Source organism: Cydia splendana, chromosome 26 (assembly GCF_910591565.1).
Source record: "Cydia splendana chromosome 26, ilCydSple1.2, whole genome shotgun sequence".
NCBI classification, from domain to species: domain Eukaryota; kingdom Metazoa; phylum Arthropoda; class Insecta; order Lepidoptera; family Tortricidae; genus Cydia; species Cydia splendana.
Genome location: NC_085985.1, coordinates 8728868 through 8753831, shown reverse-complemented (window position 1 = coordinate 8753831; position 24964 = coordinate 8728868). Strand labels below are relative to the sequence as shown.

General features: G+C 36.0%; 2 protein-coding genes across 2 annotated transcripts in view; both read right to left on the bottom strand.

Moving 5' to 3' along the window:
• Positions 1-2961: 2961 nt before the first annotated feature.
• LOC134803491 (uncharacterized) lies at positions 2962-7650 on the bottom strand. The gene has a single exon (XM_063776290.1). The coding sequence runs from the start codon at positions 7594-7596 to the stop codon at positions 3289-3291; it is 4308 nt and encodes a 1435-aa protein (XP_063632360.1). The 5' UTR covers positions 7597-7650; the 3' UTR covers positions 2962-3288.
• A 3000-nt stretch (positions 7651-10650) lies between these two features.
• The window catches only part of LOC134803076 (uncharacterized), a 38441-nt gene continuing 24127 nt past the window's right edge, over positions 10651-24964 (bottom strand). The window contains exons 14-17 of the mRNA XM_063775783.1: positions 15517-15611; positions 14617-14700; positions 11369-11462; positions 10651-11019 (exon numbers count right to left, since the gene is read on the bottom strand). Of these exons, the coding sequence (XP_063631853.1) occupies positions 10919-11019; positions 11369-11462; positions 14617-14700; positions 15517-15611 (374 nt within the window). The 3' untranslated portion in view covers positions 10651-10918. The remainder of the gene's footprint in view (positions 11020-11368; positions 11463-14616; positions 14701-15516; positions 15612-24964) is intronic.

Below are 24964 nucleotides of genomic sequence, written 5' to 3'. Positions count from 1 at the left end.
AGCCCATTGGGGCTATTTCGCCAGTGTCAAGGTCGTAGTAGCAGGGTAAAACGATTGAAATTGTACGGTTAGTACATACAAGACAGTGTACGGTGATTTAGCTCTTGTAAAGCGATAGCGGGCTTTACAAGAAACACGTGGACAACCGGCCGTTGACTCCAAAATGATGGTTAAACGTGCTTCAAGATAAATTCTCCATTCACTGCACACTACCACATTAGTTTACTGTATAATAGGCTATCGATATTACACTTTAAACAACATTAATGAGCAAAAAACAAAGCAAATGATCCCGACGCGTGCCATCAAGATGGCGCTCGAACCGGAAGCCCATACAAATTATTAATAATATGATAATATTATTTTGATTGATAATGATAAGTCATATGTGGCATAAGTCACTCGTATATTAGGCTATAGACTAAGGTTGAGGTTGACAGCACTTTTTATTTTACTTCGTGTAAAAAAACGACGAAATAACTGTATACCAACATGACAAACATAATTTAGGTTACTTTAACTTACGAATAATTTGTCTGTGGCACCACCGAAACGAAACTAACCGAGAGTTGCCGAGAAACGGCCGACCGTCGTAAAATAAAGATTGTTATGCAAATTTATTTTGCTTATTATTGTAAATTAAATACGTATCGAAAGCGATAGTTTTTATGCTCTAGTTCTATTCCCATATTTAGATAATAGATTGAAACAGTGTTTTCTTATCATACGTGCGTCTTATTAGAGAAACGTGTCAAAAACTTTTTTAGAAATTTGTAAGGCGCCATCTCGCTTCTTCCCTCGTTTTTTATCCCGTTCTGGTTTTTCGATTTTATATATATGATGATGGTACGGAACCCTTCGTTTGCGAGTCCGACTCGCACTTGGCCGGTTTTTTTTATTATGAATGGGCTTACTCACTCTCAATGAATGCTGAACCCCTGGAGCCTGGCTCCCAGGCCGGACAGTGGGCACCCGCTTTGGGTGTCGGCGGGCCGAATTGGAACGCGTCGCGGGCTGGATTTTGGAGACCCCTGACCTAGGTCCGGCGTATTATCTAGATTCTAGATAATACCGGTATTTGGGACTATTGGATAGGTACTTGTGTTTGAAAATAGAATAACGTTACCTAGTATGTTTAAACCAGTGGTTTAAACGGAATTCGGGAATGTCTTGAGGTTACGAAAGATTTCCGCTAAGAAAGAACTTTCAGAACTAGATCAATCATTTCAAACGTCCATGGATAAAGATGTACCTACAAGACAAGTTTGCGGAAAGTTTCAATAAAGTAGGAAAAGTTCTCGGAAATTTCGTTATTAACTAAACTTTCATTTTGGAAAAGGAATATAAAAAAATATAGGTACTCTGTTTCCGAATTTTTTCATGGTGGAAAATTCGCATTTTTTTAATTTTCGGATTTCTCATTGCAGGGCTAGTGTCGGCGCTGCTATTCCTACTCTCCCTGTTGCTGCCAACAGATGCAGACTACGTTACCTGGGCTCAATGCAAGCGCTACGGCAGAAGAGAACGCGTCAGAGAATACCCAACCGACACCGAAGCCACTTGGCTAAACCTTGCACTATGCCGCATCAAAAACATAACCCTTAACGACATCGACGGCCTTCCCAACCTGGTCTTCCTCTTCTTGCATTATAATGAGATTGAAAATATAGACTCCACTGCGTTCCGTTCTCTTCCGAAATTAACAAAATTAGAGTCAGGGTACAACAAGTTAAAACAAGCCCCTGTATTCGTAGAGAATTCATGCCATAGTTTAACTGAGTTATTCCTATGGAACAATCAGATTCAAAACATAAACAATGCTGATACGTTTTCGCATTGTAATAAACTGGAGCGATTATTTCTGTCAAATAATCAAATCGAACATCTCCACCCGGATTTGTTTAAATCTTTACCTGAATTGAAAGAATTGTACCTATATAATAACAAGATTAATTTTATTCCTGATCAAATGTTCGAAAGCAGCAAGCTTAAAAGTTTAGGCTTGCAAGAGAATAGGTTAAGCTACTTGCCTGCTAACTTTGTCGGTAAGCTGCCAAATCTCACTCATTTTGATTTCTCGAATAATCCTTGGGAGTGTGAGTGCTTCCTTGAGCTGGTCGCAGAGGCGAAGACGATGCCTAAGCTCACATATAACGAAGGCACAATGCCAGAATGTGTGAACAGCACTAAAGCATGCAGCAGACGTAGCTCTTCCCACGGGGTTGTCACGCGCTTAGGTTAGGAACGTCGTGGCAAAGGGGGGTATGAGGATACGTAGGGTGTAGGGTATAAATAAGTACTACACAGTTATAAGAACGCTTGCCAATTTGTATTTGGTTTTGGCGTTTTAGGCCATTATATATCATTGGATACAGTGTTATTCATTGAACTGAATTGAATTAAGTTACCTATTTTACAAATATCTTCCACTGCAATAGGTACCTAACTAGTTGTCTGTTGGCCTGAAGGCCCTGAAGCTATCCCGCGTATCCCTTAGGTATTCAGTTATTAGTCATTTAATAGTAGCTTATAGACTCATTGCAAGCGCAGCGGAACCGGGCGGAAAAACTTATTCAGGATTGACTTGATAGAGGCAAGGGCCTACTTACTTTCGATGTAGGGCGTAGGCCATGATTCCTTTCACCTCAGATACCTATTCCACTCGATATTCCGTTTACAGTTAGCATTTTGAACTGTTCAATCCTGCCAGCGATGAGCAAGTAACGAAATAAATATATTTTTATAAGCTGTTGTTTTTCTTTCCTAAAAAAATCACTTGCATATCAAAAATACCTACCTAGATTTATGCCTATAATATTCTGTCACGGTATTTCCGCCAGTAGAAAAAAGCGGCAAATTTGACAAATATATGCCGCGAAGGGTTATCGTCCCATAGAAAATTTGAATTTCTCACGCTTTTTAGTATAGGCCAATCAAATGAGATTTTTTTCAGGAATTAATTCCCAGCAAGCTGGAAATTGTCTTAATGCCTTCATTTGGTTCTAAATTAGCGTAATCCGAGTTTACTCCATTCTAGGAGTTGTGGAAAATTTTTGCTTTTTCAGTTTTTTGCTTGTAGTTCAAAAACGGTACGAGTGTCGGATTTGCAGTGCTGGCCGCCCTAGGCCCCAGGCCCTGTAGTAACTACAAGCCGCCCCTTTCTCAGCACCCATCTATAGACTGCCGCCCCTAATATCTTGCCGCTCAAGGCCCGGGCCTTCTGGGCCTTGGGGCTAATCCGCCACTGACACTGGGCGTTTGTTTTATGCACAATGCGACTGCTACAGACTAGCTGTTTTTACTCCTCTTGCTTAATCTTGCTATGATTTTAGTCGATTGTTTTCTTCTGGTTACCTGAGTTTTTGGGGCTAATGGTAATTTTAACTGCACAAGTTTCCCGTTCTCTCCGTCTACAATAGACGCACCGACAAGTCGGACCATCCCTTGTACGTTACTTATATTTTTATTATGCTTTACTGCAGCGGACAGAGGTTCCAGTTCACATTGAAAGTTATTTAATATCAAAACACACACTATTACATGGCACGCCATTTTTCCTTTCAAATCTGGTGAGCTGATTCTAAACACATATTTTCTGTTACCACCACTTTTATATTCAGAAAATTCTGTAAATCCTTTCATTAGTATCTTATTCAACGTCTTAGATATGTGGCATATTTTAAAGTCATTTTTCCTGATTTGCGAGCTTGGGACATGGATGAATTTTATCAGTTCACTCGCATAGACTGCTAGCACTGTAGACTGCAGGGAGAGTGACTTGTTTTCAATGATTGACTGTATGTATGGGTGTAGATCCTCAATATAATCACTCTTTTCCAAATCACAGTAAATCTTCTTGTATTTACTTTTAGAGAAAATTTTGTCCACAAGATATACATTTTCAAGTTCAGTTGCTTCTCTGTTAATTGGCGGTACGTAGAAATCGTCTGGGTCAATTATGTCATATTTAGACAAGTCAATTTTACGATCCAATGGTTTTAAGGGGAGTTGAGTTGGGGCGGATGGTAATTGTAACTTCACTATAGTTCCACCGTCGCTATTTTCAATACTCGCTCCAATAAGGCGTACAGACTCCAGCATAAACCTAAATCCACATGCAGTTTTCTTTAATGCGTCATTGAGAAGGTCCAGTTTAAAATGGAAGTTATTTAAAATTAATATACATATCATTATATAACACACAGACTTAGTTTTCATTTTTTCCGACTTGATTCTTACATTAACTTTGTATTTTTTGTTATTCTGATATTTAACAATTTCTGTAAATCCTTTTATTAAGATATCATTCAATGTCTTGGAATTGGGGCATATTCTGTAGGTAGCTTTCTTGATTTCTCTCCCTAGAGAATTTACGTGTTTTATAAGCGAACTTGCACACACGGCCAGCACTGTTAGCTCGGAAGACAAGCTTTTCTTTTTCACAAGCGACTGTATGCATGGATGTAAATCTTTTTTGTAATTATCTTTTAACTCGCAATCAATTTTCTTGTATGTATCTTTAGAAAATAACTTTTCTAAAGGATATACATCTTCAAGTTTGGTTGCTTTTCGGTTAATAGGCGGTAAATAAACGTCGTCAGCGTCTTTTATATCTTCATTATCTGATAGATCTTCTTGATCAACATTCTCAGTCTTAGGTTTTTCATTTCCTTTCTCAACATCATGTTGCAATGGGTATTTAGAAGCTCCACTTATGTTATTCCGTGTATTTAGTACATCGTCGTCTGGATCTATAATATTTTCAACATTTTCATCAGATTCTGTTAACTCAGAATAAATTGTCCCATACTCATCTTTAGGCAAAATCTCCTCTACAGGATATACATCTTCAACTTCAGTTGCTTGTCTGTCAATAGTTGGTAGATAGAAATCATCAGGGTCAATTTTAACAGTCTCTGCCTCCTCCCAATCTCCCTTCCGCTTCAAGTCCATTTTAATTATTTGAGCATTTTTTCTCCGTATAGTCTCTCGAGTCTTTGGAACTAAGGGCAATTTTAACTTTACCATTGTTCCATCGTCCCCAACTTCAATTGTTGCTGCAGCAAAACTGACCAACTTTCGTAAGGGTTCTTGTATTTTTTCCATTTTTATCTCATCCAGAAAAGAATCCATTTTAAATTGAAAGTTATTCAAGATCAACGTACATACTATTATGTGACAGACAAGTTTTCTTCTCATTGCTCGTGACCTTGAAATCTCTGCACGTTTCTGCCCTTTATATTGAACAAGTTCTGTAAACCCTTCAAATAAAATTGCATTTAATGTCTTAGAATGGTGGCTAATTATGTAGTTCACATTTCTGATTTCGCTAAGGCTGGCATGCAAGAATTTTATGAGATCACTTGCATATACAGCTAGCACTGTAAACTCTAAAGATAATGTCTTGTTTTCCACAAATTGCTGTATGTACGGATGTAAATCGCCCAAATAATTGTGTTCTGCTAGCTCAAAAAAAATCTGTAAATACTCATCTTCCGAGAAAATCTCCTTTATAACATATACATCTTCAACATTGGTTGCTTCTCGGTTAAGAAACGGCACATAAAACTCATCTGGGTCGATTTCGGAATCATCTTTGTGCTGCAAGTTCATGTCAATTTTATGCGGCTTTGTTTTTCTTATAGGGGCCTGAGGTTTGGGAACTAACGGTAATTTTAACTGCACTGTCATTTCACTGTCTTCGTTTATGATTGATGCTCCGATGAGAGCTATCATTTTCATCATATGGTTATAATTAGCTTTTATTGATTTAAAGAGTGGCATCAGTTTAAAGCTAAAGTTACTTAAGATTAAAGTAAATACAATTATATGACATACAATTTTATCTTTCATGTCTTGCAACCTCGTACGTTTAAACATAACAAGTGTTGTAAAACGGTCCATTATGATATTATTCAATGTTTTAGAATTGTGGCATAATATAAAGTAATTTTTCATGATTTCTCCTTTGTCAACATGCAAGAATTTCAAAAGTTCACTTGTATATAGAGCTAACACTGTTGATTGTAAGGACTGAGTCGCGTTTTCTATGAAGGGAAGTATGTATGGATGTAAATCAGCTGTGTCTTTATTCTCCACGAATTCACGGTAGATCTGTTCATATTCATCTTTGGATAAAATCTTCTCTACATGATATACATGTTCAACTTGAGTTGCATCTCTGTTTATAGATGGCAAATAGAAGTCATCCAAGTCAGGTTTGCCATTTATAGACAGATCATTGTTGACCGTATCATTGGCAGTCACTGTTTCTATCTGATCAGTACCAGTTTCATTGTGAACTTTAGATACCGACTGAATAAGATCTTTACTAATTTTGAATCTTCTTTCTTCTTTCAGCTGCTTATGTGAGTCTGTATCGTCACATACGGTTGATTTATCAGAGGTAGAATGTGGTTTTTTGACCAACGGTAGCCTTAGTACTACTTGTTTTCCAATTTCACATGTAACTACTGATGCTCCAGTGAAGTGGACTAGCTCTTTAATATTAAATCTCTTTGGTATACCCATTGCAATACATAGAGGTGCAAGATAAAATCTATAATTATTTAATATCAACATGAGAACAATTATATGACATATAATTTTCTCCTCAATATTTTTTGATCCAATCACAGCTAGTTCTGTAAATTTTTTCATTAGTATATCATTCAATGTTTTTGAATGCTGACATATTTTAAATTTACTCGTTCTGATTTGTTCTCTGCTAGCATGTAAGTACTTAATAAGACAACTGGCATAGACAGCGAGTACCATTAATTGTCGTGATAGTTGCCTGTCTTTCATGTAAGACTTTATATATGGATGCAAATCAGCCATATAGTTATTTTCCTCTAGTTCCTGTGAAATCTTTTCATAGTCGTATTTAGACAAAATCTTCTCTATGTGATAAACATCTTCAACTTTGCAAGCTCCTCTATTAATAGGCGGTATGTGGAACTCTTCGCAGTAATTCTCTTCCACTGTAATATTTTGTTGGTCCATAACCTCCATATCCGTCTGTTCTGATTCAGTTTCAAGATTAATTCTTATTTTTTTTTGCTGTTCTAATTGTTTCTTCTCAAATTCTAAAAACTCATCTTCAGTTACTTCTTTATCTATAATAATATCGAGCTCACCTATGCCGATATTAGTTACTAGATTTTCAAACGTATTTCTTTGAATAATCTGTCCTGTGTCCATTTGAACGTCATTTAATATATTCGGTGTCTTAGTATTCTTTGATCCCATCTTTCTAATCTTTCTATGCTCTTTCGCTTCGCGTTGATGTTCTAAATCGTCTAAGTAAGTTTCGGTGAGCGGTTTCATGTTGGCGCTGCCTACCTCTATTAGACGAACATTACCGGATATCCTGTCTCTGGCCAGTATCAGGGTCGTACCAGAGTCTTCCTCTTCCTCTTTACCGCCGTAGACGAGCTCTGAAGTCTCCATTATTATCGTTCTAGACTTATTCTGGTCTTGTAAAACGACACAGTTTGTTTCAAAGTCTTGCGTCGGACAGCCATTTTGGAAATGTAATAACTTGGGATAAATCGGTCCTTTAGGGCAGACCGAGTGCACTGTTAGCTTCGACATAGTTTCATTTAAAGTTATGAAAAGGTTAAGTACAAAGATTTTCACGCGCGAATTAAGGTTAGAAATAATAAATAAACAAAGTTTGTACTATCACTGTCAATCATGTCACTGACACTTGGATAGAGGAACGTTCCAAAACTGGGTAGTATTATGTTTATGTTTGCACACGGGTACAGTGAACAACATATTACTATCTATAGTTTGTCAAAGGACTGTCGCATTTCAATCATAGACAGAGAGAATCATACTATCTTTGTTTTACACTAGTACTAGCACCCAAAAGAAAAGGATGAGTATAGTTTTCCTGGCTCTTACTGACTGACAAATTGGTTTGACCAACTATACAAAATCTATCTATCTAATCTTATCTTATGAATACCTTTAAACGAGCAACTCTTGTTTATTTACCCAGGACCAACCTGTATATAAATAAACAATGATGGTGACATCCAACAATTTTTTTTTAATTCCTCACGTCGTGGGCTATCATAATATACCCCATGTATGTTAGCCGTTTTTTCGTAGTTTAGGAGTTATGATTTTCTTAACCCCAACTCGGTTTGGTGGTAACTACTGGGAAAAAAAAATCCCACCTTTTACCAGTGGTAACTACTGGGAATAAAAATTCCCAGTTACCACCAAACCGAGTCAGTGGTCACTACTGGGAATTATTTTTCCCAGTAGTTACCAGTACTAAAATGTGGGAACAAAATCCCAGTAGTTACCACTACCACTGGTAACAACTTGGTGGTAACTAGTGGGAATAATCCCATCAAGGCATTAACCGACTCATATGACCCTTCGCTAAGATCATATCATTACCTTTACTTATTATGGCTTAGGTAAAAAAAACACACATTTTGCAAAATATCTATATTTGATTTAAATAAAATGTAGATACATTATATTGCACACTGGGCGTCGCTCGAGGTTCTTCAAACTCAACTCAACTTCAAACGTCACTGTACCGAGGTATTCCTAGATTCCTACATACAGATGTAGTGCACAATAGGGTTATAATACCCTATTGTGCACTGTATTATAATAAATTATTTTACACCACATGCATGAAATAAAGCAGCAGATAATTATTAGAAAAACACAGAAAGGAGTTATTTTTAAACACAAGTTCTATTTAATAAATCGGATAGAAATATAAAAAGTAGGTGAGTTTACCGTGACGTCACGATGTAATGTTTCATATAAATTCCATATTAGCAAATCGTTTTACCAGTTCTAAAAAAGTAACTGATTTGACTAGTAGGAAAATACCCTATTGTTTTCCTTTGTATTTTCTCAGAAACGTTCGTATTTGCAAAGAGAATAAAGTCTATAGAGACGGATTGTCAAAGTAAATTATGTAGCCACTGTAAATTTACTGCCATCTTTCGACAGAACATAAAACTGTTAGAACGCCATTTGACTTTGATCCTTATTCTTTCAGTGATATGTGTTAACTTATTAAATATAATATTCACGCCATCTACTCGACTATAGGCCAAAGGTATGGTTCCATGTTTTCGAGCGATGGCGCCACAACCTTCAGCCTATGCTCGAGTCGATGGCGTGAATATTAAAATTTAAAAAGTTAACACATATCAGTTAAAGAATAAGGATCAAAGTCAAATGGCGTTCAAACAGGTTTAATCTTCTGTCGAAAGATAGCAGTAAATGAACTGTAGCTACATAATTTACCATGACAGTAACTCTCTTCTTCAAATCCTCTTTGGTATTTGTCATGCTACTTCAAGCAACCTCAGTACTTTTTGTACCGAGACTGACTGAAATAGCAAGACGTTTTCCGTGAAAATACAAAGGAAAATAATTATGCGCTATATCTGTACCAGTACAGTCACGAGCTTTAATTTGGGACCCATTTCCATTAAATGTTGTTAGAACATTCGTAATGCAATAAGGTTGAAACTTCAGTTCGATGGTGTTGAAATGTCAAATTAAGACATTTAAAAGTCATAGCGAATCGACCCTTGAAATGATAACCTCTTTGCAAAAAGTTATCACTCCGGTTTTATAATCTGTATAAAGAGACATTTTCAAAAATATTATTTCACAAATTGACGTAATTGACGTGGTTGCCCCTAGAAACGTAAACGTAAGTAAATGTCGATGGTAAACATTATGTCTGCGTTAAAAGCTCTAAATAGCGTCAGTTCGCTACACGATATTCAACCTTAGGTGGGTCCCAAATTAAAGCTCGTGACTGTACATCAGTGGCGAATTTGCCCTAAGGCCCAGTAGGCCCGGGCCTAGGGCGGCAAATCGTGACAAAAATTCGCTGATGGTAACAAGAAATATAACTCAAAATGTCTTCGAGCAACACGGGATAAAACTAGTTGCACTTGGATTTTTCACTAGACCGAGTCCAGACGCGCGCGTGAACACTGCTGCATAAAAATGCCTGTTTGCTCGGTTTTTTGTTATAAAAAGAGGTCGGGGACATCAAATTTACAAAAAGAAAGTGTTACATTTCACATGTAATATTTTTTTTTACATATCATACGTTTAATTACATTCAAACACAATTATTATATTTTAGTCTCATGTAATTGTTGGATTTATCGATTTTGCTCGCTCAGTACAAATTGCGGATCGGTCGAGCGACAAATCCGACTTCTCATCTCTCAGAATACAATAACATACTTCAACGAAAATGTGTTAGTGTGCGTGTTGTGACACTTGTCACTCGTCCGTACACATTAAGAGATCGAGGTTTGCAAGATTTGTCTTTGACGTGTGTCATTTTCTATGTATTTGTGTCGTCATTACAGATTGGATTTTGTATGTAAGTGTGTGAGAAGTGCGACTGTGTGCACCTTTCCCCCCGCGAAAAATGGCAGAAAGATTTGTACGGTGAGATATCGCTTGGGCCCCTCCCTTCCGATGTGTCGGAAGCCGGTGTTGCTCGAAGCAAAATGTAGTCAATATGAAGGGTAAACTGAAATAAATGTCATATACTAAGAAAAATCCTATCCTATCCTATGCCGCTGTGGGCAGTGGCCGAATGGCACAGGCACCTGCCGCGATAGCAGAGAACGCTAGTTCGATTCCAGCCTGGGGTACTGGAGGCATTAGTCACTTTTTCTTAGTATATGACATTTATTTCAGTTTATAATTTATATAGTAGTGTTTCTACTTGATAAAAACAAATTAAAATATTTCCTTAAAATAATTTAATTTGTTCTAATACTTCTAATAATATGAAGGGTGCTGAGAAAGGGGCGGCTACAGGGCCTGAGGCCTAGGGCGGCGAAGACTGCAAATCCGCCACTGTGTACATTATATTGGACACTGGGCGCTGTGAGGTTTATTCGTGTTGCGGCGTGGCAGCGCGTAGTGATCGCTCTAGGTTCTTCAAAGATGGCGTCACCGCGGTACCGAGGTCTTCCACAACGCTGGATAGGTACACTGCATATATACAATAGGATAATGTCACAATTCAAATCAGCTATCAAAAAACACGACAAAACATCAAGATTATTTACCTTATTTCTAATGCTAAAAAAACGAACTATATAAGCCAGTGGTGGGCAAACTTTCTTCATGGGGGGCCAGAAAGTTTAGGAAATTTAAGTGGAGGGCCAGAATTGTAGCCATTTTTTATTTATTTGTGATAATCGTGAGCCAATGCCATATAGCTCATATACTAATTATTTCATAGGACCGGCGGCGGGCCGGATAAAATCCATTCGCGGGCCGCAGATGGCCCGCGGGCCGTACTTTGCCCACCACTGATATAAGCAGTTGACAAGGTTACCTATGTCTGTGAGACACCGCTTGGTCCCTAGTGCGTCCATGTTTCTGATATTTAGGATCTTCTCCGCGTACACCTCGCATGTGTGCGTGCAAATCTGGAATATTTTTTTAAATATAAACTCAAATAGAATGAGCGTTTCTTTTATTTTTTGCCATTTTTATACAGTCTGTGGCCTGTAATACGAGCAAAAAATTTAACTGTAGGCTGTACTCCTCATAATGACCAACATTTGTTCAGCAACTTTTAAAAATAACTTGTGGTTTGATTTTTAATACTCTAAGTTTATTTTAAGACGCAATGTATTGCGAATATTGTTATGTTTAAGGCGTGACAAGCAACGTCAATCACGATGATATGGCGTGGCGATGGCGTCCATTGAAGATAATATTTATATTGTATGAAAAATAGGGACTAAATACTTATTTTTTTATCCCATTAGGATCGAAAGAGCTCGTGATCCTGAGTAGAAATAACATAAAAATGGCAAAAAATAAAAGAAACGCTCAGATGTCACATACTAAAAAAAAAGTGATGTAGTATTCGAACCGGCGTCTTATTTACTGGTAATGCATGTTGATAGATGTAATGTTTTGAAAAGATGTGTCTCGCCGAGTTTGTTGCCGGTCCCATATTGGGATACCCTCCTCCAATTGGGGGGGGGGGATTTAAATCTTCTCGAGGCAGAGGTGTAGTGTTGGAGCCGGTGTAGCTTTATTTGATGTTCATAATAACTTGAACAATAATAGTACATTACGATACAAATGCGAATTGTAGGAAATGGGGTTAGCCGGTCGAAGTTTTTAGCAGATGGCGAAATCATAGCTTGCCCTGTCAGTCCCTAGAATAGGCCTGTTGCAAGTAACAAAGAATCATGGAAATAATGGTTTCAACGAAACATATATGTTAATATGATTCTAAAAAATGGCCCAATCTCAGTATAAACTGAAGGATTATTAATATATTCAATAAAATAAAAGTGCATAATTCTCCAATCGGCCATTTTTACTGAAACGCCAATCAGAAACGTTCCAAACAGTGACGTCATCAATCCATAACATATTTCTTAGAGCAACATAGACAACCTCATTGACCGAAATCTATACGTGGGCACCAAAGAGTTCGAAAGGTGCAAAAAAAATGTTATTTCGCCACTAAACATTTATTACGTCCAAAAAATATTATTACACGATATAAAGTAGATATCTATTTGTTATTATTTAAATAATACGATATTTCAACAACAAACTTTTTTAATTATTTGGCTGAATGGAACTATCATTGCCATGTTGGCTGTCGTAACTAGAAAAAATTAAAAATTAAAAAGTAAAACCGGCGTTCGGTGATTTTCACTCAAAATTTACATGTATCTAATATTCATCTTAAACTGCAACCGTGTGAGAGTTTTTGTGTAAAATGAGTTATTGTGATAAATTTTTGTAATGTATTTATTATCCCTAATCGTAATATATGGTGCTGAATTAACAATATCATTCGGATTCAAGGGAAATTCGTAACTGTAAGTATGTAAACAATATCTACCACCCTACCACCAACTAAATGATGACGTCACAAATGGCATGCGAGGCGTTTTCGCGCGAAGTTTAAACTAGCTATAATAAAATGCAATTATCTATGTTAAATCTTATGAGTATAACTGAAATATAGTGTTTTTCGGAACTAATACAAGTGTACCGACGATATTAAAAGGGTTTTCAAAATTTGTCATCAGGCCTATTGGGTACTTTCCTACTAGTCAAATCAGCTTCTTTTTTAGAACTGTCAAAACGATTTGCTAATATGGAATTTATATGAAAGCGTGTGTAGTGACGTCACAATCAACTCACCTACTTTTTATATTTCCATCCGACTTATTAAATAGAAATTGTGTTTAAAAATAACTGCTATCTGTGTTTTTCTAATAATTATATGGTGCTTTATTTCGTGCACGGTGTGAAATAATTTATTTTATGTAGAGGAAAGTACCGAATTGTGTCAAAGTGTTGTTTTTTTAATACCCTGGATGCCAGCCCTTTAAGCCAAATATCATTGAAAAAGGGGCAAGCTATGATGGCGCCATCTATGCAAACCTTTGACAGTTGCCAACCCCATTGAATTACCTTTTCGCACGTGTATTGTACAACGTTTTGCAGTACATATTGTCGGGTGACAAGCACTAAGTACTATAAAAAAAAAATAACAATGCACTTTATTACACTTGTAACACGGTTTATTGTATAATATATAGAATATAATTATAATTTATCTGGTAATAACATAGCACGAGTCTCTTCCACTAAAGACTTGGGTGTCACTATGGACTCGCAACTAAACTTTAACGAGCATATTGATAACTTATGTAAACGTGCATATAAAAGGTTAGGAATGATTCTTCGTGTCGGACAACCGTTCAAGCGGCCAAATACTTATAAATTATTATTTTATTCTTTTGTTAGGAGTATCCTCGAATTCGGGAGTGTAATTTGGACACCTCAGTATCAAGTCCATATTGACCGTTTGGAGAGAATTCAAAACATTTTCTTAAAATCGGTAAGTTATAGAACAGGCACTTATTTTGTAAATTCTACCTTGGCCGCAAAACATTTTCGTGTACCTTCCCTTTTTAACCTTGGACGTTATGTTTTTGTTTAAAATTCTTAAAAATATTATTAATTGTCCTAATCTCCTAAGATTAGTTACTTTCAGTTGTCCGCATCACCCCTTACGCCCTCGATCGCTGTTTCATATTAGTTTTTCTGTCAAGAACTATTCCAGGCATACCTTTTTCAGACGGGTTCCTAGTTACTATAATAAACATCTCTCCGAAATAGATTGCTTTCAAAATTCGATGTCTAGTCTAAAAACCATAGTTAAACGTAAGTTGTTTTAGTACCTAAGTACTGATAGCAGTTTTTTCTATCTGGTATTAATATGCAGTAGTTATAATTGTACTTACACAGTTAACATAATTTATAATTTATGAACCTCCAGGTCTTTTTTATTGTATCTTTTGTTGCAGTACATCTTGTATTGTATTTTTGATATGTTTATATGACTGTTTGGTTTTCTCAATAAAAAAAAAAAAAAAAAAAAAAAAAATTCAATGGTGTTAGTTAGTGACTTTTGCTTGTCACCCGACGATATGGCCCTTTAAATTTTCAACGTAGTTACGTAATATACTTATTATAGCACAGTGTGTCGTAATGTAGCACCAGATGTACTGTAATAGTACATTATTAGATATTTTGTACCTCAGATAGAAACTGCCATGGCGCCTGCTTCTCTGACAAATGCATCTCCAGGTGCTGCGGCAGCGTCATCAGATATTGACCGATCTGTAAAATAAAAACATTAATAACACAATAGCGGGTATTACTTTACTGCAATGTTCTGCCGCCAGAGTGCACTGAGAAAAAAACCGTTTAAAACAATAGGGTATTTGACTGTATTTAATATAAATTATTTTACACCATGCATGAAATAAAGCACCAGATAATTATTAGACAAAACAGATTGCAGTTATTTTTAAACACAAGTTCTATTTAATAAATCGGATAGAAATATAAAAAGTAGGTGAGTTGACCGCGACGTCACGATGTAATGTTTCATATAAATTCGATAGTCGCAAATTGTTTTGACAGTTCGAAAAAATAAACTGATTTGACTAGTAGTCAAATACCCAATAGGGGGTGTTACTGCAATGTTCTGCTGCCAGAGTGCAGCACTAAGCTAGCTAGTAAACCATAGAGTAACCTATACATACTGTGCCTTAAACTGTTTTTTGACAAGTTTCCACAGACAATTCTAGTCTCGTATTGTAGCAAATTTAGTCCACTAATGTCCTGAGAAGGCACTATCAAAAACTAGTCCTTTAGGGTTATAATCACCCAAATCTAAAAGAAAACCGAAATTTTCGTGGGTTTTTCGATATTTGATAAAGTTGCGTTCGGCGCTCGAAGTCACAAACTTGTATTATTCATTGGGCCAACATCATAAACACGTCTGCAAAAAATCAGAACTACCGGATTTAACGCAAACGCGAAATGTATAAAATTACTTTTGGATTACCTTTTGGATGTTAATTGGTCAAAAAATTACCAATAAATATTTATTTAAATTTACAATATTAAGTAGTTTTAAACTTAACATACCTCAGTGATATACTCCTGTGGTGACAGCGAGAAATCTGGCAAGTCTGTGGACAGGGCGTCGTTGTCGCTCCATACGTTCAGAGATGGGATTTTATCTGGAATAAATAAATATTAATAAATAAACATAATAGGACATTTTTAGCTGTCAACTTAATTTAGTCCATAAAGTAATAAGTAAAGAAAGAGAAGGAACTCCATAGTCACACTCACATGTTTGACTAACCAAAGCATAGATGGCATTACTATACACTCATGAAAAATAATATTGATGAATTCGTAAGATTGTTTCACTTAAATAACCCAATTCGTAATATTTATAAATATGAAACTTAATCGTACAAAATTATCACTTTATAACACCTAAAATTGGAAAATCATTTAAGGCAATTTTTACCAGTCGGCTACTTGAATCGGCTTGAATTGATGGAACCTTTTTTTGTAAGTTAAATGACTAAATAACGAACGTCGTATTCCGGTAGATGGCGCGTGCGCAAGGTGCACACCAGTGCGTGCCAGTGTATGCTAAACAAAGTTGCCATATTGACGAAAAAAAAGAGAAACCTAAAATTTATATACAGGAACGGATTCCGATTAAAAATAAATATTGCTAAAAAAACTACATTTTTATACTTCAAACTTCTTTTTTACAGTTTCCAAAATACATACAATAAATGACTTGACACCGTTTTCCACGCTTGAAAATCACAACGGCGACAATTAATTTTATGTGGATGGGATTGTTTAAATTTCTCAGCTTATGTTGCCTACATTACAAATTTCAAATCTGGAAAGTCTATTTGAACATTTCATTAGGTACTAGAGCCTGTGTGCAAGGAGAAGAGTCGTAGGGCTTTCGCATAGATTCTGCATAATTGAAGAATTTTAGTTATTTAAATCAACCATTACAGTATTTTGAACAAATTATTTAGCTCTACTCATTAATTATACAAAACTAGACTAGAACATGAACTAGACTAAAGGAATATTGTTATTTATTTTTTGTTTCATTGAAATGGCAACACTGACACTACACTAACTCGAATAATGAGTACACAATACAATGCAACGACAGGATGCGACGTTGTCTAGTCAGTGGTTTGGCGGTCATTGCGATTTGGCAACGCCGCGTGGTTCAGATACACACCATGGAGTTATAAGAAGGAGTGAACTGTCACTTTTTTTGCCATACTAAATTGAACCTTATCACAAAGCCAGAAAGACGTTCGTACCAGTACAGAGAAAACGGTCCACTTGAGATAGCAAAGGTGGGCCGCGGTGTCTCACTCGCACATGTTGCCAATGTTAAAAATATACCATTGTGGTAGTATTTATATCAATATACTACTAAAATTAAATACCTTCTTATATTATATTCTTCTTATATTCAGAGTACGGTTCTGATATCTTTTAGGAAATTTGTAAATAATTATGATGTCAATATTATTAACTGATTTAACCAAGCATGTGCACAACAATAAAAAACACTAATTTTGATATGGTAGACATTGTAGTAGTAAGTTTGAATATTAATTGGTATCCCTAACCTGATGACATATTTACAAAACACGTGAATGCAAAATTTCTTAAAAATGGTGAAGAAATGTTGCGTTAAAGGTTGTGGGAGTGAAATAATTTCTAATTGTGTAATATCGTTTCACAAGGAAGCCACAATTATTACATTTTACGATAAAAATACAAGTTAGACATTGTCAAACTCATTAGGGTGACCATGATGTCGGCACGATGTGAACCAGTTTTACCACTTCCTTTATGGTTTTACACAATTCTTATTACGTACTTAAACGTAAGTTTTCATAAATATACTTGGTCAAGCAGATCTTGTCAGTAGAAAAAGGCGGCAAATTTGAAATATGTAGGCGCGAAGGGATATCGTCTCATAGAAATTTTGAATTTCGCGCCTTTTTCTACTGACAAGATTTGCTTGACAGTCTATAGGTATGTATTTATTTCGGCATGTTTAAATTGGTGAAATGAGAGCCAATACAGAATAAATAATTGCAAAAATTGAAATCCAAAGTCCTTAAACATTACAGACACATTTATAAATTGTTATAATAATAAAAAAAACACATAGATAATAAAAGAAAAAAAGAAGTTTATCGTAATTTACTGACTTTTGGGACGATACCAGAAACGTTACTGGGAATTTAGCCCTCATAAGCACGAGCGATTTTTCAACGCGCGTAATACAAAAGGGGTTGAATCCGTTCACACGCTAAATTCGATTTAACGACCAACGCTTAAAGTCGAAAAAAAAAACAAGGCTTGATAAAAAGCGCCACCACCATCGTGTGAACAAATACACATGTTTCCATTTGTTTCATTCTAAAGCGCTTTTTTAACGCGCGTTGAAAAAGCGCTCGTGCTAATGAGGGCTTATATACCCTCTTTGGAAAATTTACTGGGAACGGCACATCACTAGTTTCTTTACATTTCACGACTCTTCTCTTTTCGCACAGATGGCCTACCACCGTGAACACCGAAGTTCGCAAATTACAGGCATCTTTCTCTTTTACTCCTATAAAGGAGTAATTACAGTGACAGAGAAAGATGCTCGCAATTTGCGAACTTTGGTGTTTATGGTTTTCGGTGACGCCGAAATAATTTTTAGCTTGTAAGATTTTTACTATTGTACGTATGTTAGTTTGTAAGGTATGTATCTATGGGCCTTAGTCGCCTGATAATAAATGATATTTATTTTTTTAATTTAATTTATGCTCCAGTGATAAGCGTCCTAGTTAAAAACTATAACAAACGGGCGTAGCGGATCCACGCGACCCTGAGGCAGTGGCGGATTTGCTCTAAGGCCGAGTAGGCCCGGGCCTAGGGTGGCAGTCTATATGATGGGTGCTGAGAAAGGGGCGTCTAGTGCTTGCTACAGGGCCTGGGGCCTAGGACGGCAAATACTGTAAATCCCCCACTGCCCTGAGGGCCTACCCCAAACCACTTTCGATATTTTGTCTCTCTGTCGCACTTGTAAATTCGTACGTAAGTGTGACAGAGAGGCAACACGTCGAACTTGGTTCGCGGTAGACCCTCTGGTTCTGTCACCATATCTGTCTCTCTATCTCTCTCACTCATACCCGTGTTCTTGACAGACGTTAAGGCGGACCACATTCCTGACGATCCACCATGTTCGTGGTCCAGTGCGCCTATTAGCAACAGCTTTTAGAACAACTAAATTAAGTGCCTAAGGTTGTGTGAAGCGTTTTACAGAAGAGAAAAAAACTATATCCATCCCTTTTCAGGCCATAATACTAGTACAGCGAAAATACAGTATGATTCTCTATAACTATGCACGAATAAGAAAAGATCCTGGCCAAACTATATATTCAATGTTATCCTAATATCCCACATACATATGACTTATGGTCACCCTAATTAGAAAGAGATGCAACGGCCCACCTTGACTTCTCATGTGGACACACTTTTTGGCTAATGTACTCTGTCCGGTTTACTCTCTAGGTCCGTGATACACACAAATTTATTATCAAGATTGTGTTCGCATAACGTTTCGTTTCAAATTCTTATTATGACCACGGTAAAATAAATTAAGTATATCTTAGCGAATATAAATAATAACAACGTATTAATGTATTTATAATAAAATCTTCTCCAAAAAATATGCTTAGTTTTTAGGCTGTTGCTAGAATGGACGCATGTATTTAAATTACAAATTATGTTCACTAGGGAGCCAACTGCGTAAATAGAAACTGTACCAAGTACGGGTTGTAATTCTATTAAAACAGTACCCTACTTCGGGGTGTTGTTATAATGCTGCTTCTTAAAAAACGACTGGAAATTTTAGGCATGTATTTTAAAACTCAAACATTATAGTAGATTTATATTTAAAAAGTATTTTTGGACATTATTTTTTTATTTGATCCATTAACATGTGCAATTAAGAAGCAGAAACAATAATGACATGACAGATATATTTAGGGAGACTAAAAAAATCAATGGCAACACTAAATATAAACTGTCAGAGGGCCTACCGCGAACCACGTTCGACGTGTTGCCTCTCTGTCGCTGTAAATTCGTACTTAAGTGTGACATGGAGGCAACATGACGTACGTGGGTCGCGGTAGGCCCTCAGGACAGGACCATGGCGTCGACGGCCGCCTACCGCGTAGCGTCTGTTTATAACATCATTATGAACTTTTTTAATTTCATGTGTTAAATTTAGTTCGGTTCGGTATTTGATATTATTCGAAATGTAGTTCACAATAGGTACTGAATTCCTGTGGATTCCTGAAGTACCATCAGAATTAAACTAAAGCAGGTCAAACAAACCTGAGGAGAGGGTGTTTGCCAATCAATTATGAATATTGCCTGCAATGGATTAATAATATGCATCAGGGATGTAACGGAAATGGTTTTATCGGAACCGAAAACGGAAACAGATATTTTCAATTTAGTTTAACGGAACCGAAAACGGAAACGGAACCGAAAACGGAAACGGAACCGAAAACGGAACCGGAACCAGAATCGGAGCATGACTTTTTAACAAAGTAGTCGTTTTCCCCTTTCTAGAATAAACCTTCAAACAAAGTTTACACTTAGCCGTGTCCCCACTAACTTCATCAAAATAGTTCCAAATCGAACTTGATTTCGGCTTCATTGTGCGTTTTTTTACACACTAACATCCACCACACACACTACACACAGTCAGTAGTCAGTACACAACAGAACACATACGATTTTAATTTGAATAACACGAATAAAACAAAGTATACAAACAAACAACAAATTAGCGTAGCACGTGGCAAGCGGGGCGATGAGCGAATGACTGGTATGAACCTGTTTGTTTTTGATGTACGCTGCCGCCGCGCGAAGCATTGACATCCGTTATAACTTCCGTTTCAAACATAACGGAACCGGAACAGAAACGGATGTGTAATACCAAACGGAAGTTCCGCCTTAACGGAAACGGAACCGGAGCTCCGTAACATCCCTGATATGCATCAGGTAAGTTTATTAAAGATTATTTAATGTAAACTACTGAAACATTTTAACATATTCAACGCTCTATACATATAACTTTTTATTTTAACCTCTTGTCAATCCCGAACTAACGACCGTGAACACGGTTAGGTATATAAACTTGAGTGGTGCTTTGACATTATTTACTGTCGAAAATAATGAAGCAAATCACTCATGGCTGGTTTTACTTTAGTGAACGGAATTTATTGGTTATGTAATCTATTGGTTGCTCAGTTATTGGTAATAAAAGTATAATTATTCTGTAACTATAAGTTTTCCAGTTCTTAATTTCAAACCATGTAAGATAATCCTCAGTAACATTTTACTGAATCTATGTAAGTTGTTAATATAATCTAGTTTTACCAACAGAAAGGTCTTTATGTAAGGTTGTTTTAATTTTTTTGAAAAGTAACAATTTTAGAAAATACAGATGTATATAGTTATAAACACTCAAGTTATGGACTTTATTTTGAAAAAATAATGATTTTTATGATGAATGCTTGCTTTCCCTGCAAAAATGTAGTAAAAATCAGGGACCGTTACCGGTATCCGGTATAACTAATAATAAAATATCACATAGCATTCACAGTATTTTTTTTATAGTTTAGAATAGTATTTAGGTAAGGATAGTGATTGATAAGATAGCTAAATTAAATGCAAAAATATAGTGAATAGCATCAGGAATCAAAAATATACATAAACAAACGTGATACTGAAATTGAATACCTGTTAATTTGTATGAAAAATATACTGGTATTCGGTCCCTGGTCAGAATTGTATCTTTAAGATGTTTTTGTATGCAACAAATTATTTTTTTGATTTCAGGTGCTCCCATTCTAGCTCCTATCACCCGAAAAGCGAACGATCGGAAATATGTTTTAAATTTAGAAGGGGAAACATGTCGTTAAACATCATACGCCTGCTAACCAATGGATAGAGTTACTACTGGTCAATGTATTATATCTGACTGAGCCGCAACGAGGCCAAGATGGATGCTCAAGACAGAAAAGCGTGGAAGGATGTTGTGGAGGCCCTACACACCTCCGGGTTGCCATTGAACAATCAACAACAACAATGTATTATATCTGAAAAAATGAAGTGACAAAGTATTATTTATATGGAATAAGAGGAGAAACATGAAATTGTCAATTCCTGCTTCAATGGATGCAGTTCGATGCAATGAAGAATTTTTAATTAGTTATTAATACCCATTAAGGGGCCGGTATATGACGTTTTCGATTTAGACCTCACTTTGTAACCATAATTTGTTCAATAAATGTTTAATAATTGCATTAAATTACACGTAAATTTGTTCACGAAGAAACCGTGTACCGACTCTTCATGCCATTGTATTTTTAATTTGCTGTTATTCTCTACAAATCGACACTAAAAGTATCAAAAAATCAAAATATGGAGTTCCGTTTGAGACGGAAGCAAAACAATTTTGTCTTTGACAGTAATTGAATTATTGTATGATTCTGAAAGCTAGATAATCCAGCTACCAATTTATTATCGATTTATATTTTTACTCACAAAGACAACACAGAAATTCAATCTCAAATGTAAACTTTCGAACAATTTCCATACATTGACGACATCACTCAAAATTCTTCTTCAAGTCAGATGCCCGTTGGGGCTACACCGGAGCACACGTGTACTTCTTCAAATGAAAATGACAGCTTGATTTTCTTGCTTTTGACAATTATATTGACATTAAATCATATACGCACACGAGAAAGTATACCAGTAGATAAATTGTATTTCAAAAAATAGGGTACATAAATATCAGCTCGCGTCTCATTTAAATTTGATTTGCTGTTATAATGGTTGAAAACCGCAGTAAACTATCTTAAAACAATACGATTACAGTCGAATTTAAGTATTATGTTCCTTCAAAACTCGCTTAAAATGAAAAAAGTTTAAAGACTCATATTTACTGATTGGGATCAATTTTTATTATGCTGGTATCATTTTGCGTCAGTTTAAAAACGTAAGTATTTGACTTATGTACGTCAATGAATTTTGATGACAATTGTAATCTTGTATTATATTATAGAACTTTTATCTTAAAATAATGCCTATTAACAGGAAGAGTTATGTAATTCGTATAAGTAATACCTGAAAGTCTTGTACCTAGATCTGTAATACCATGGATTGCGACGAATAAATGATAATGATTATGCGGTTCGTTCCGTCTATATGTATAATGCGTGTACGTGCTGTTCTCTGAAAATCATCAAGAAAAAATAACGGCTAGACCAGCACTAAGTACTAGCGAGTTTTTGCGGCTTTGGAGACCGAGATGAAGCTTACAGGCCAATAGCGCTCTAGTTATTGTTATGTATACCTATGTATCGAATGTTTTATAAATTACCTATAAAAAGCAATGTTTTATTTCGATTACGTCTACATTTTGTGCATATTGCATATCTGAAGTATTTTCGTACTAAACTTGAAACTTTCGTTGAAACTAAATAAAATAATTATTCCAAATGTACAGTCGCCTGCAATTTATGTTACACAACGAAGGCCGCAAAAATATCTGACACGATCTTATTTGTAGAACCATAAGACCATGTCACATATTTTTGCGGCCTTCGAAGAGTAGGTACCGTCATTATCACCAACTTTGCCCGCTTATTTTTTAAAACGAATTTCTCAAAAACCATCACATCATATGACTTTTTTTGCTCAGCACGTCCATTGTGATCAAACGCATCAGTTTATTTGAAAAAAAAAATATATTTTTTATCGTGTTTTTACTCATTTTTTGCGTTTTAGAGGGCGGGCAAAGATATCCGGGGTTTTCGCCAACATTGCCCACGTCAATTTGGTATTCAAATACAGCTCGTATGATGATGATGTCTAAGGATCACTTAAAGGTTTTGGGCAATCCTACCATTCCCTGTTAATAACTTAGCGATAAGTGTAAAAACTTTAAAATAAATTTGCTGGGCAATGTTGCCTACCCGTTTTTGCCCATTTCCAAATAAGGCTCGCCTAAGCATTTTACAAAGGCTAGGGTTGTCACTTTTGAGAAAATCTGTTACAATAGTTTAATGGCAAAAAATATGATTTTTGTTGTGTTTTTCATTCGTTAACGGGATAAAACATCTAAATAAAGGATAATAAGACAAATTAAATACAGTATATATTTATAAACTTATTTTAGTGTACAAACATAACCTTCTTTTACTTGCGAAGTTGGGTAAATTAGATGAAAGTGACAACCCTAATCCGTTTTTGGTGGTGGGCAATGTTGGTATAGATGCCAAATTACCGGATTACTTTGCCCACCGCTAAAACTTTTGTGTATTTAGGCCTTTTTAGTTTAAATCTCAATAGACATAATCTATGCTTCATGTGTTATAACTCAAACCTGGAAATATTTGTCAAAGGGTTCTCAATTTTTTCTACTTGCATTCATTATTTATCAATTTTTTGCCCGCCGAAATATACCCTATATTAGACAACTCGCTCAAACTCTAAATTCCCAAGTCAAGATATGCACAAGTTTGGTATATAGTTTTGTCAGAAATATAACCTATTTTCTACTAAAAATAGCAGGGTGGCCATAACTATTATAATTTTTTCTACATTAACGAATTTGTTTAAAATTGTCGTTTTGGGCAAAGTTTCCCTGGAGGCAAAGTTGGCGCTAATGACGTAACATATTATTGCAGGTGACTGTACATAAATGTTTCGGTGATTTTGAGATTATTTTTCAGGTTAGTTTACTAACAATCAAGTTATGCAGATACCGATTTCGTGAACGTATAAGTAGTAAGGTACCGCTATTGTTTAGCGATACCGATTATTTTTGAAGGCAAAACTATACCGTTGAAATATAAATATATTAAAATTACAGCAGGGACAACCATTTTTTATAGGTGTACCTAAACCATCATTGGCCGAGCGTTAGCAAAGGTCTCCGTTTCAGCTTGGGCAAAAATGCTTTTGTATGTTCTCCTTTGCAGATCACATTTCTCAACTGATTCTCGTGAAAATTTGTAAGCAGGTTCGATAGAACTATTCTGTTTCGCTTTATCCGCCAAAATGGAATTGCCACCCTGCTGAAACATTATTTATTTAAATTCCTATTGAATGGATTTTGCACCTTATGAAAAACCGTATAGAGTAGTAAATAACATTTTACATCTGACTTAATGACATCTTGTTTTATTCGCTTTAATTGTACAAAACGCGTATCTCGACAAAGCAATATTAGGTAGTAAAACAGTCAACAATCAAATTAATTAAATAGGTAAGTACGTCACGTGTGACATGAACAGACAAGGAAAGCAAGATTAAATGCATTGTTTCTCTTTCATCTTTCAATGGAACGCTTTTACCCTCAAAGGAGGCTAGTGGTCAATACTAAACTAAAAGTCCAATCTTAAAAAAACATGATGGGTCACTGACCTGTCCCAGTAAAGTGAGGTAG

Bases quoted from the DNA above. Each gene is read 5' to 3' on its own strand.
- LOC134803491 (XM_063776290.1), bottom strand. From the start codon at position 7,596: ATGTCGAAGCTAACAGTGCACTCGGTCTGCCCTAAAGGACCGATTTAT.